The 14,876-nt window shown below is 34.4% G+C and overlaps 1 protein-coding gene across 4 annotated transcripts in view; it reads left to right on the top strand.

The window, feature by feature from the left end:
* Window positions 1-14,876, top strand: part of ASCC3 (activating signal cointegrator 1 complex subunit 3) — a 291,790-nt gene that overhangs the window by 243,073 nt on the left and 33,841 nt on the right. For all 4 annotated transcript variants that reach the window (XM_072855573.1, XM_072855572.1, XM_072855574.1 and 1 more), the window contains 2 exons: window positions 7,303-7,414; window positions 7,699-7,833. In XM_072855573.1, coding sequence (XP_072711674.1) covers window positions 7,303-7,414; window positions 7,699-7,833 — 247 coding nt within the window. The remainder of the gene's footprint in view (window positions 1-7,302; window positions 7,415-7,698; window positions 7,834-14,876) is intronic.

The following is a 14,876-nucleotide window of genomic DNA, read 5'->3' as shown; positions in this document are numbered from 1 at the left end:
TGAATAAATTTCAATATAGTAATGGATTTTACTGTGCCGTAGATGAGCATATGAAATGATTGATATTACCAAACAGGAACTCTTTGTGGCCCTTAATAATCTAAACGTTGTAGGGTTTATTTTTTTCATGAGAGTAGGAGCACAGTGGCTGAATTTTTGTTTGGGTAGTTACACGATACCTACTCAGTGTCACTTGATACAGTGTTCTTTATCATGTCCTGCCCCGAAGCAATTTTGTTGACTTTCTCTCCACTGTGAAACAAGAACTATTTTCCAGCGAGCAGGTGATTGTACCTTAGTGGTGAATAAGTAATTCCCGTATGCATGATTGGTAAATTGCCTTGGGATTCATTGGCATAAAAGTCATTGCATGTGATGCTGTAAATCCCAAAAATAATGGGCTTAGATAATATGCAGAAGATTTATATTCTCATTTATTGCCAGTTTTAGCTACTTGTATATTAAAGCTGCATAAACAAATCCAAGATCATTCTGTTCCAATCCAGTATCATAAAATGCCTTACTGAATGCCTACAATTTGTACTATTTAAACGTTATTCGTGTACTATTTAAATGTGTACTATTTAACGTTAATCGACCTTTGTTGTGAGATAGACATCAAAGTATCCTTTTGCTCTAAGTATCCAGGTTTCTTCTAAACATGCAGTCATTATGAAAGTTTTTCTGGCACACTTGAGATAATTTGTTAGGCTTGTAATAATGGCTTTTTTAATGGTGGTGTTGAAAATCTTTGCATGCTTCTTTTCATCAAACCAGTTTAATTTTCTTGTCTGATGAACCCCTGTATCTTTAAATCTGTGAAATGGGATTTAACTGTCTAGTTAAGAGGAGTGAGCTGTTGATTTGGGGGAGTGGAGTAGCTGAGTGCTAGTTTTGTTCAGAGGCATACTGACTAGTCATGTGCATGGTGTTCAAGAGATGATGTGCAAATGAGAGGGGTGCTCCAAATAAAACAGTTTATCAAAATGTATCAGTCTCAGTATCTAGAGTTTCTTCCCTGTTCTTTCCCTCCCACAAAGCAATTATTCCTAAATGTAGATGGTTTTGAATTTGCAAAGTTTCTGTGCTACCTCAGGGAAGTACTACAACGTGTTCTACTTTCCACATACAACTTTAGTCGATAGGTTCTTTACTTAGTCAAGATCATACAATACAGATCAGCAAAGTGCCCTGTTCTTTGAAAGGGGCTATTTTGAGAGGCTCGTCTGTCTCCTTTCCTTGGCTGAAATTCCTTGACTATTTCATTCTTTTACCTGTGTAAAAGATTATAATCTGAAACTTTCTACAAAAGAGAAATGGCTATGGGAAACGTTTTCTGTAAATCAGGTTATGATATTTTCCAGATACATGTGCAGTAAAAGAGAAATAGAAATTTACAACATATGTAAAGTTAAGCAGAATCAGCTTTCTTTTGGAAAGTTAATTTTTAGATATTCTGATAGCACACATCACATCACTGTTAAAATGTGTGTGGTTTTTTATGTATTTATAAATATATATTGGAGCATGTGTGTGTGTATACGTACACACTTATTAAATCAGTTTTCTGTGTAAGTTCCTTGTGAAGACCTGAAAAAATTGTTTTATTAATCCATTCTGAGAATTATTATTAAGGGGGGTTTTTTCACTTTGCGTCAGTCTTACGAAGTTTTCTGGAGTGAAAGAATAATGTAGTATAAATTATAATTAAATTATCTCAGACTGATGCTCTTATCGTCATACACATATATTTTACTTCAGATTTCCTTTTCTCAGTATGATTAGCTGAGCATGTCTAATAACATGTGAATAAAACATCTGAATAAAAATTATGATTACATACTGTTCCAATATAGTTTCTGCTGTTGAGGTGACAGCTAATATCAGCCAGTCAGGATAGAATAATATGTATTTCAGTGACAAAATCACAGTTATTCAAGAATTTTAGGGCTAGTTTGGAATTATATCAGAAAGGGGGATTACTGAAGAAAGTTAAATTAACTAAGATTAAGAGATAAAATGGAAAAGTTTGGTAGTAGCTACTAACAACAGAAGCTAAGAAGGTGCAGGTATATTACACTGCAGTAATTACCAATATCCATATTTTGAGTTGGTAAACAGATATTTCTCAGGGTGGATTCTTTCTTTTACAGTCACATTTAGATCTGTGTGCATGTATATATACTTCATAAATAACAGCTATAGGCACTATTATGAATATCATAACAAGAGCTTGTTCTTTTAAATTATTAGGGTCACAGTGATGTGAAAAGTACAGGATTGTAGTTCATAGTATGCTTTTACCACACTATTCACACAAATAAAGTTCTTCTGATTCTCTCAGACCGGGAAGCCCCAGGCTGCTCAATATTTGAACCACCTCCTGTTCCCCAGTCTGCTACAGTCTTAGGTGAGAATGCAAAGCTGAAGATCCCACATCTCCCCATTCAGAAAGCAAATTCACATGATTGTCTTCCTACTCTTGGATATGATTTACCTGTACAAATTATCTGTTGGAATATATCATAGGAAAAAGAAATGCCCGATGAATATGTAATTAAATTTACATGTGCCTGTTACCTCTGATTTCTCATCTTATGAATGCATCCTAGGAGGTAAACTTTCTTGTAAATATTTTAATTAGAAGCACTGATGTGCAGGCAATACCTTGCTGATGTCAGAGAAAATGGACTCTTTTTTGATCTTCTTAAATAACCACAATGTACACTATACTAAAAACTGATTAAAGATAGCAATGTATCTATTTCTCATACCTGGCATAAGCAAATACATGAATGCAAGAAAACACGATACATGTAAAATACAGATAGAGATTACTGTCTGTAGCATTTGTGCATGCTGTAATGCATTTTAGCAAGCCAGTCACGGACTCCAGAGAGTCAGTGATGCCTTAACAACAGAAGTGAGTTGGTACATTGGTTCATGGCTCCCTGGCTATGAAGGTCCATCAGTTGTGCCATATACTCAGTACCATTTCCATGGTACCACTTGAAGATGGCAGCTGCTGAAGGCCACAAGCTGATGAAAGTAAACACAATTGATGACTGCAGTAAAGCAATTTACAAAAATGACTATCTGTGCTTCCCCCATACTCGTTCATAACAAAATTCTGCTTTCGGGGCTGTAAAATCTCAGAAAGCACACTTTCTTGCTATCAAGTGAATGCTGTGGATTCGTCTCTTTTGTGCATTTGTTTCAAAAGGCCTTCCGGCTAGCAAGTTTTTTCTTTTAATATTTTTGGCTGACTGCCACCGATTTTCATTTCGTGTGTCACTATTACTACCGTATAATCTGAACATAAAAAACATGGTGCTGTAACAAATGACTTCACAACATTGACAGTTATAGCAGGACCATTTCGAGGCTGATAAAAAATTTCCCAGAGAGATCTCAGGTCAGGTTTACATAAGCTAAACAGGAAATGATTGCCACCATTCACATTAAATCCTAAATGTTTTGTGTAACTTCATCTACATTTTATGTTCCTGCACGTCTCTCTGTCTTTCTCAGCTGATGAAATTCCACACTTCCTTAGATTAGAGAAATAAGTTCATGTTTCACGGTTTGTTGTTCTTGCTAAGCTCTACAAGGTCTGGCATTTTAAATATATTATTTAAAAGACAATAAAAAGTTCCTTCAGTTTTTGATTGTTTAAATTTTACATACTTTGTAAATTTTTATGATACCTAGGGGTTTGTTATTGCTTTTTCCCAATGGACTGCTAATGGAAGTTAGCCTGTCTAGCCCATGTGCTAGATGCTGTTAGGATAAAACTGCCTTTGACTTTCACACCTCTCAGGGGACGAGTAATTGTTGTGTTCAAACAGCCTGTAATTGTGATCCCGCTGGCTTTCTCAGTACGCTTCTGGCTATTAGAATCATTAAACAACTCAGCACCTGTTAACAGCATTGTAAATATTCAACCCTGCTTGTGTGCAGGTTGAGTCCAATATAGGAGAAGGCTTACAGAGCCCAGCCTCATAAATTAGAGCTTCTGACAAGTCAATTATTGTGAAACTGGGCTTCACTGTGAAATAAATGAAATGGTGTGCTGATAAAAAGGTAGGCTGTCTGTTTATAGCAAGGGGAAAATAATGACTCGATGATTCAATGCAGTGAGCATGAAACTGCATTGTTTTTATTCTTTATCTGTAATTAAATAGTTAGGTAATATAGCTTCATAGAGGAACTCACGTACGATGCAGTTTTTATACTTGGAGCATACCAGCATGCAAAATTCAACTTACATTTATGCCTGTGCATTCAAAATACTGTCTAATATCATAATACCTCTTTTTTCGTTAATGATTTTAACATAGTCTTTCTAGATTAATGGCTTTGCTTTTTATTAGGGGAAAACGTGCGGAGTGACCAAGAAGCTCCTGTGGGTGTGCTCAAAATTATATTTACCCCATTATAGATCGTAGTTAAAACACACTGGTACCACTTCACTCTAGATTACAAACCATTTAAGATTTTTCTTTACATTGTTTTATTTGCACTAGGCAGCTATATATTTACTCCTCTGACAAAAAATTACCAAAAATCAGCAAATTTAAAATTCACATAGTTTTTAAAAGGCATTATAATGCCTTTTATGATTACGACTTCAGTGTGAAATACTGCAAATTAGGCAGAGCACAGGATAAAATCTGTTTGAATTACTGTCTTAAATTTTAGTCTCAAAAAAGAATTTCAGTGTATTGCCCATATCTCTTCCTTTGTTTTATCAGTATTCATCACCAGTGTTGTAGTACTGCAAATAATAGTGCTGCAATGTTACGGTGAAAGTCTGGATACCGTGACAACAAAGTGCCTTAATTAGAATCATTGCAGTAGTGTTATATTCAATTTAGAGAAAAATACTAATGAATCATTAGTGGTTTAGATGTATAAAATAGAAAATCTTTTCACATCCTTAAACAACTTATGTAGTTAATTTGCTAGATTATTTTCAGAAGGTAAACAAAATGTTATGAAGTAATTTCTGGTAATAAACAGAATCTAAATGTGTTCGGTGATAAGACGTCAGGCAGATAAAAGGTACAGATGGAAATACTGACTATTTTTTATCATTACTGTGTTACTTCAGTAAATTTTAAAGGGGACTCATGAAAATTAAGTTGCATTGAAGACAATGTTAGAGTACTTTTGCTACAAATAAGTTTTCTTTGCATAAGGCTGATAATGTATGACTGTCTACCATATAAAACTTTTTAGTCAATATAAATATTTATTTTGGTTTGGTTTGGTTTTGGACAGTACCTATGTTTTAGATGTTTGAGATCATCGCAGCATGAACCATACAAAATATCACAGAGTTGAATACTCCACTGCCATATATATACACTCTGTTATTGTCTAATGTAGCTGACTGTTCCCTGCTATCAGAAAAGATTTTTTTAATTGTTTTCTTATGGTAGTAGTGTTTTACTGCAACGTTACCCAATTATAAGTGAACATTCAAAGCATCAGAGAATTAACCCCATAATTTGGGATTAATAACAAGAGAAAAAATCTGGAAATGACTGTACTGCTATTTAGCATGCAGGCTTTTTTCAGTTATGCTATTGCTATTCAAAAAGATAAATGTTAAAAACTCTGTTTAAGAAAAGAATAATGCAAATTGGATTCTGTTAATAAAACAGTCATGGAAGGATGCTTGTAGTATATAAAAACACAATTCCATCTTTTGAAATTTGCTAACAGCAGCATTACAGTATACGAAATAGAGCTTAAATCAGAGAATGGGATTCATCTGCCCAAACATAGCATCAACAACTGAACTGATTGTCTAAAGTTCTTTTTTTTTAGTCATTTCACCTCATCCTAAAGCAGATATATAAAATACTTCAGATGAATAGCATTCTCCAAGCGCATGTTTCTCTCCATTGGCAGTAAAGGAAGTTGAAAAGACTAACTCAGGTGTAGCTGTAACTATGTAAAATCAGCTAAAATTAATCTCAGCACACTGTTTTGCAGCCTGTTGTTCACCTGCACAAAATAACACTGAAAGAACCTACTCTCCATTACAGTATGTTGTATTGTTTCTAGTGGGGATGCTGAGTACATCGTAACAGTAGGAAATTTTAGTAAAGTAGCTGGTATGAACAAGGGAGCATCTTTCATCGTTGCAGCAATCTCAGTAGTCTATTTGTGCAACAGTATTTTACAGAATTAAATGAGCAGGGACAACCTTTTTTACTATGCTTTGTAACATTTCAATAAATCATCAGTTTTTTTGTTTGTTTGAATTCCACTTTGAAATTGCATTATTTAATTGCTCTGCTTAAATTCAGAATTCTTAAACTTTCTGAGCATGCTCAATTTTTCTTTACTGCTCATTAAACTTAATTGTTACTTTCTGAATTGGTGCCTTTGTTGAATCTAGAACACAAGTTCTTACTACGTTTTATCTGGAGTTTTCTAAGTAAAAGCTCTCCCTGAAATTATGTTAGTTTGTGTGAGTAAGGATCTTATAATACAGCTTAAGTTCTACAGTTACAGAGTGTAAACTTCAGTCACTGGGTCTTTTTTATATGCTAGCATAACAATATGTTTTGGCACACTTTATAAACATTTTTCCTTCATACAGATAACTAAGAACCATTGTTACTGTATATAGTTTACCTAAACAATTTTACTTGAAAATGAACATGTGAAGTAACCACATTGACAAATACCCTATTCCATTTTTAAGCAATTTTAACTTTGAGAATAAAATGACACAGAAATATAACAACAAACACAACATTTGCATTGGTGTAAGGTTACTTTTTCAAGAGATGTCACTATATGCCTAGTTTTTATTTTCAGAGTTCCAGGATGTAAGAAAAGTTGCTATCCTTGGTGGGTTTTCTTCCTTTCTCTTGAAGTTAAAATACTCTTATTTGTGTTAGTATTGCTTTTTCACTTTCATACTTATATGATCAGGAAAATATACTTATGCAATCAGGAAAATTTTCCCACTAACAAAATATAGCCAGTCCAGTTCTGTTTGTATCAACCTTTCTATTAATAGACAGATAAATTACCATCTTTCCATATGTACATGCTTGTATTATGTTGATTACTCCCACAAACCATTTAAGAATCATGAATTTCTTGTTAGACTATATAAGGGAATAGTTCTGTGTTTAATTGTTTAATGTCGATATTTGCTGTTCCAAGTATGTGTATGTATTATAGCAGCCTTCTAAGTTTTCCTACAAGACGTTATTGTTAAAAATCTTCAGAGTGTAAAAAGTATTCATGTAATGCATCTGTTTTCAATTTATCTAGTTACTATAACTTGGATGATGTGAGCCATGACACTATGAATAAGTACCTCTCAAGCCTTGTTGAGAAATCCCTCTTTGATTTGGAATGCTCCTACTGTATTGTAATTGGGGAGGTAAGACTAATCTGTGCCTTACAAGATTCAGTAAGATACATGCTCCTAAAAGTTGGGAACAGCAAGATACATGCTCCTGATTTGAGATGTTAGTGTTTGTCTGTGGAGCTATTTGTAAGACTTACTCTGAAAACTGAGCTTAATTGGGGTTGCAGCTAAATTATGATGCTAAATCATTTTTGCTGTTCTCTCTTATGAAGTAGTCTTAAAATATTTTAGTTTTGTAGGAACCATTTATGCTGAACCATGTAGGAACCATGTGTATTTGATTCCTCTTCTAACAGGATAATCGCAGCATTGAACCTCTGACATATGGCCGCATTGCTTCCTATTACTATCTGAAGAATCCAACTATTGGGATGTTCAAAGATCAGTTGAAACCTGAAAGCAACATTGAAGAACTGCTCTTAATTCTGACAGTAAGTACTGATATTTTCTTAACTTAAACATAGGCAACTCATGGCTTTTAAAGACACTTATAAGTATATGAAAAAAACACCCCAAAATTAAGAAAAGCCTTTCTTCCCTGATCTGTAATTTAATTTTTTGTTGTTTTGAGTAATATATCTGAATCATTTTTTATGTTTCAAGTGTTTCATATAATCAGTACATCAAAATTACTGTATACACCTGTTTCTCTTTTTATGTCCCCTTATAATGCTCAGGATCTATACAAATCTGATATTTGTTTTTTTCTAAGTAAGTTAGGTATAATACTAAAATGCCAGAATAATAACTGCATATCCACATCCTACATCTGTACCAGGGCCATCACTTTGCACTGGGACAGTCTGGAAGATACAGCAGCTTTAAGAAGTGGGGGAGACATATGGGGAAGATCTGTTTCCTAAAATGCCTTCTTTTCCTTCTCCCATCCACCTCACGATTCCTGAGGTCATAACTTGCAATAATGCCAGCTCATACAGTTAGTCTAGTGACTGTTTAGTAGAAAAGTGCAATGCAAGGCAAAAGATTTTAGGGTACAAATCTGGAGACACGGTGTACAATGCAGCGTGATAGTATTATATTCTCATCATAAAAGAATCAGGTTTTACTCCATTTTCCTTTTTAAGTACTTAAGTAGTTATATCTACTAAATCTTCGTTTTCAAAATGGTATAACTCCACTTGTACACACATATTTGAAAACAAGAAGTGCCTGAATATTATCCAGGAAAACTTACTTCTGCCCACTTATGATTATAGTCTCTGTTATATTATATACGTTACACAAGAGGCCCAAATTATTTAATACTCTGATTTCCAAGGGTTAACTTCAAAATCTTACAGTATGTATGTATGTTACTTTTATATTCATTACTGTTTTGACATGCTGCCAAAACTTCTCTGAGGAAAAATACAAGAAGGAAAATAAAAAAAATAGTGCTATTCAACAGTTTGCATCTCAACAAAACCTGATCAGCATTTTATGACACTAGGAAAGCCACTTTTTTAGTACAGAGACTTTCTTTCTGATAAATTTAAATCACCTGCTGCAAATATTTGGAGTGTTACAGCTCGGAAATAAAGGCCACAGTAATCTTTTATAATGGAAAGTGTTAGCCTAAATAAGAGAATTGCTATCACTGACCCTGCAACAGATATGTTGTTCTGTTGTCAGAAAACATTGCAAATTATATGAAATGAAATTCAGTGTATTTCACTGAATTCAAAATGGTAATCAATGACAATTCCTATATATGCAGTATGTAAAATAACTGAAATTTTATTAAGAAATACCCACTAGTGAACAGAAGTTAAATAATGTTGAGTATTCAAGGTGAGACCTTTACTCCAGCTGCTGTCTCTTTAAAATCTCTTCTCTCTAGAGAAAATTTTCTCCACCTAGAAACTTCAGAATTTTTTTTCAGACAAATTTGGACAGGGAAAGTTTGAGAATAGCATTAGGAGAGATGGGGGACATGTCATGACACTGCCTAAGCTAGTGAGCAGCATATGGAAGATGAATGATGGAAGCAGAACTTAGTGCTGCCTATCTTATGTCAGGGCTCCTCATCTGTTTGAACAGCTTGCATCCATGAAGCGCTAAGGTAAATGGCAAATATTTCTTTTGTAGACGAAACCTAGGACCCTACTGTTGGGCAGAGATTGTAAGATTTAGAATTCATTAATCTTGCTTTAATTCTTTCTAATTTTTTTTTTCTGGAAATATAGTCTTGGAAGTTGTCCATTTACAGTCTTAAGAGGAATGATACTAAAAATAAAAACAGTTAGGCGTCAAAATGTGCCACATGTGTCAATTTCAAGGATGAAAAGGATGTGTGAATGCTGGATGCCATTATACCTGACAATTTATCCTTACTTTTTATGCAGATGCTGATTTTCATAATTACTAGTGGAATTACTATTCTGTCTTTACATCTTCTGTTGAAGGTGTAAATTGAAAGGTTTTTTTCAATCTGATGTAGTGTTGAAAAGAATTGCCATTTCAACAGAGTTATTGCCAAGGATTTTTTTTCCCCTAAACACTGTGAATTAATGAGTTTTATAATTACAGCAGTTGCTTCCCACCTCTATTGTTAACCAATGACATTACATCTGCCTTGCTCCACTGGTGCCCTCCTCCTTCTTATTGAAGCATTTAGCAGTTTTGGCAATAGGGAATTACATGGCATGGGGTAAGTAGTCTAATTAGGTATAAGTGAAAATCCTGAGGGAAAAGGATATTTAAAAAGTAATTTGAAGAATCTCTTAATGATGCTGGAACTGAAAGCTGTAGCGATAGTACAAAAAGGCCTGTTATCATTGCAAAACATAATTATAATTGTGATTATTCTGCTGATCACTCAGTTTTAAAGTTTTGAATTTTGGACTGTGTTATTTAAGAATAACCATCCAAAACATTTCTCAAATGCAGTTGCAGGATTTTGTAGATGTGACACGTGGGTCTTTTTTTTGTTGGCGTTGTTCATAATCTTGCAAACCTTTAGATATTTACAAGTTGTCTGATGTATATAAGGAAGGCAGAAGTGTAGAACTGTAACAAAGAAACTACTATGTTGTGGGTTTGAAATGGGATATATGCAAGTTTTTACCAAATTGTCAATGTGTAACTTGAAAAGGAACAAAAGTTTGTTTAAAACAAAACCAGGAAAAAAGCAAGATTGCATTCAAGAATTCAGAAATTTATGATCCTATTAAGGGTTTTAAATCTGAGTTTGATTAAGGGATTCTGAGTTTCAGATTGATATTTTGACATGCTGATGGGAGTGTTCAGAACTCAGGATCATTCACCAATGAAGTATCAATGAATCTTTGCAACTCACATGAAAAAGTAGGTTTGAGTCATCCTATTTCTAGTGCTGATGGGTCTCTCAAAAAAGTCATTTGATAGCAAGATTTGTTTCCACTTAGTAGTCAAGACCATTCATAGTCTTCTCCAGTATCTGCTCTTTTCTCTGTTTTTATTTTATCTTTTCATTTGATCATCTGCCAGCATTTTGCAAGATCAAATGAAGTTTTTTCAGTATGGTTTAGGGGTTGAAGTATTCATAACACGAACAGGAACATGGCACATGGGAACAGCCCTGCAGTGATGTTGGAAGTACACACTAATAAGTGACTCAAATAGGTGGGGTACAATCCCCTCACCCTTTCCCTTCTCCTCTTTTGTAACAGACTTGTGCTAGTGGAGCTGTAATTTTTCTGAGAGAAAATGTTTGATGCTTTTCCATAGAGCTTTCTTTAAAACTTTCCTAACCGTGCTTCAGACAGTAGTAATCCAAATGAGCTTAATCATTGTTGAGTTATGGTGCTTCTTGCATTAAGTATTATTGATGAGAAAGTGTTCATGAATTATTACTGACAGGCTGGATTTCCCTGAGGTACCTAAAGACTGTTTCCTTTTATTCTGAAAATTAGGTGCAGAGATTAAAACAGAGGTCTAGGCAAAAAACAGTGAGAGATACTTTGGGGTAATTTTTGTCATTTTCTGTACTAAAGCAGCAGTCACCACAAATCGTTTTAAAATCAAATGTAGGTTTGTTGTACCTTGAGGAAAGGAGGTCTGTCTTGGTGACTGATCAGGACTGTGATGGCTAGATCCACTAGCTTCATGGTTTTTGGTGATTTGTTACTACACTTACCTGGTTATCTGGTTAATATTCTTATTTACAGAGCAAATGCTTTGTCATATCTGTTCATACTGGACAGTGAAGGGGAGAACACTGCCATCTTTCATCCTTGTTTTATCTGCATGTTGTTCCTTACTTCTGTTTTTGAATTCTACCTACAAGAGAGAACTGCTTGGTTTTCTTGTGCCTACTGCTGTCTTTCATGTAAAGTGGTTATAAGAGATGGGTTTTTTTCTAACTGGGGAGCTTAGGGACAGAACAACGTGGTATTTGTGTTATAGTGGGGCATACATATCTGTCTTTCTGTGATATAAACATGGGCTTATAAATTTGGTATCCACATACCTCTTCCCTATATTTCTATCTGATAATCGACATGGCTTTGTTACACTGGCTTGTATTAGACTAAGTATTTTGGAACTCAGCAGAAAATCTGGCATTGCTGGAGTAGCAGGTTTGGAAGGTAGAAGGAGGAGGTTCATGAAACAGGCGCTCTCTGTCCCAAATACATAGATAACAAAAGAGTAAAGTTATTAATGCCTTATCTGTCTCTCATTACCTGTTAGATATTTCATTACCTGTCTTTGTGAATATTTACACTCTCAGTCTAAAAAAATTTTATTTCCATAGCAGGATTCTATCCTAAAGCTGTTGGTTCAGTCTCCCACGAAGGGGCCACAAAGGTTTTTGACTCAGTGATAAACTATCTTTTCAACCAGTCTCCAGTTAGATGCCAGGGAAGGAGGAATTAATAAGCTACAAAAATATTGCCCAAGAACAAGCTAATGTGAGCTGTTTTGTGTAATATTTTCTTTGCAAGCCATGGCAGAAACATTGCTTTTGGTTTTTTTAAGATATTATATAAAACTGGTTTTCTGTTCTATAGCCATTTCAGAAAAAAATCAGATCACTCTTCCCAAGTCAGTCATTTTCTAGTTTAAATTTACATTTACATTTAATTTAGAAGGAAATAAAGGTGCTACTATGATTTTCTTCAAGGCATAAAAGTATAGCAAGACTGTATTCATTATGTTAGTCTTTTTAAATAAGGCATTTCAGTGTCAAGAATAGAAATACTTTATTATGTAAACTTTATATCAGATGAAAAGCAATTATGTTACTTGCTAACCTTTAAAGAACTCTTACATATTTGATTTCACATATATCATGCATTCTCAACAATATGAACATGACTGCTGTGGCCACTCTACAAATAGAAACAGGCTTCAGCCATTATGCATATTTTAGTGACCCTTTATAATAGGAGAAAACTGTTACCTCTTACCATTAAATTTTTTCTTCACAATAAATCCATACCTAGGACTGTTCAATGCATAAATTTCATCCTAAACACAGGCATTTCCAGGATCATTTACTTAATTTTTATACAGCCTATATTCTCTGGATTTTAATATTTTAAAACATTTGTGCTTCAGTTCCCACTTGGAACATCTAGATAGTATCACAGTGTGTTTAATAAAATAATTTCAATTTGAAAATTGTGTTTGGCTTCATGAAAATAAAATCAAGTGCTACACTGAATTTTAATAGCATCCAAATTTCATCATCTATATCCAGTATATTCAAAATATCTTGTACTTAGCAGAAAGAGTACTTACACACATGAATACTCACACATTAAATTTGTCTTGATTTTTCTCTAGCCCCAGTAGATGGAGCAGTTTTGAATGTTGCTGTAGTACTTGAATATAGTAATTTTTTTCTAACATCATGACACAATTATTTCTTATTTTTCTTTTTCCAAATGATTGCTTGATTTTTAGTTTGAAAGCATCATATGCTGCCTGCCTTTCCAGAAAAGCACAATCAATTGGTAAATCAAGATGACAATGCCCACCACTGACAGCTAACTGAACATGGCATAAGTCTTTCATTTTTATGGCATCAATAAGAAAGAATAACATTCAAAACCAGAAAATATAAAACCTTCCCATCTCCAATACACATGACTTTCTAACCTTCGATTAACAGATCTCCTTTTTTTTTCCCTCCAATCTTCTTACTCAACTTCTGTCATCACTTGCCAGTTTAAAAAACTGAATCAATACTCAGGAAAATTAAAATATAACCTATTTTATAGTTGAAGTTAAAGGTTTCTGACATACATTTCCCATGAGGTAGGCCATAAGACAAGAACTGTTATCTTGGAAATTATATAGTATCTTTAATTTTTTTCTTTCTTTTTTTTTTTTAAATTTGTTTTGATTGCAGTGCAGTGTCCAAGGGAAAAACTTGTGAAAGTGTATATAGGTGTGGTAGTGGAAGCCAGTAGCCTCACGCTATATCCCCATGTCAAACAGCCGCTTTAGTAATTGTTTCTGTCAGAGAAGTGAGGAAATAAATTCCTTTAACAGGAGCTATAGATGCAGTTATAGCAGCAAAACACTCATGTATACCAGTGAAAACTATTTTGATGACCCAGGAAGGTATTACACTTGTATCTGCTAGGGTAGATAGGAGTACTGTCCTGGTGTTGTACTTACAAATGTGAACGTTGGCTGCCATCTGTGGCAAATCAATGCTTGTCCTTGGTATATATGCTAGAAGCAAGGGCAGTGATAGCAAGCTTGGTTTAGCTGACTGCTTAAAGCTGCAGGCAATTCAACTGCGCACCAGTTATTTATTTATTTGTTTGTTTGTTTGTTTGTTTGTTTTAGCACAAAAGTCTTTTACTTACCACTTGGCAGTTAGAGTTGTAGCCATCATCATTATGCGAGATTTCAAACTATGCATAGTCATCTACATGCAGCCAATACTTTGCAAAGTATTCATATTGAAAATGAAATGGCTTTTTTTCAGCAGTCGTGTCATATGGCTCTGTTTTCAAATATACAGTCTATTTGTTGAAATAATGTTTGTGTTTGCTGAAACAAAACTGAAATTCTAAACTGCATCTTTATTAAGGTAAAGCTGAACATTTTATAATGTGCAATGCTGTTTTGAGAAATGGCTCTGAGTTCTCATGCCCCAAGTACTCCAGAAGGCCATCTTACAAGCTTGGTGTGCCTTTAGCAAGTCAGCACAAGTTCTACCTACTTTCTGCCTCCTGATTTGTAATTAAAGCGCAGTAGGCAAATTTAGGCCCTCTGCAGCCTGCAGTTCTTCTGTCTTCACTGGTTTCTAGTTATTGCCTTTGCTTTTGATAGAATTATACTATTGTACTATAAATTATAGCAGTTACAATTATATTGCTGATGAATTTGTTTTCACAGAATTCAGTTCACTTAGTGACACCAACTCAGCCTTACTGACTGCTGTTTAAAGGCACACAAATGTTTTTCTCTGTCACCAAAGAAGTTATTGCTCAGACTTGTAAAATTGTTAAGAAAGAGGATGGCATTTTGTAGC

The sequence above is a fragment of the Ciconia boyciana genome, chromosome 3 (genome assembly GCF_034638445.1).
Source record: "Ciconia boyciana chromosome 3, ASM3463844v1, whole genome shotgun sequence".
NCBI classification, from domain to species: Eukaryota; Metazoa; Chordata; class Aves; order Ciconiiformes; family Ciconiidae; genus Ciconia; species Ciconia boyciana.
This window is presented reverse-complemented; position numbering and strand designations above follow the sequence as displayed.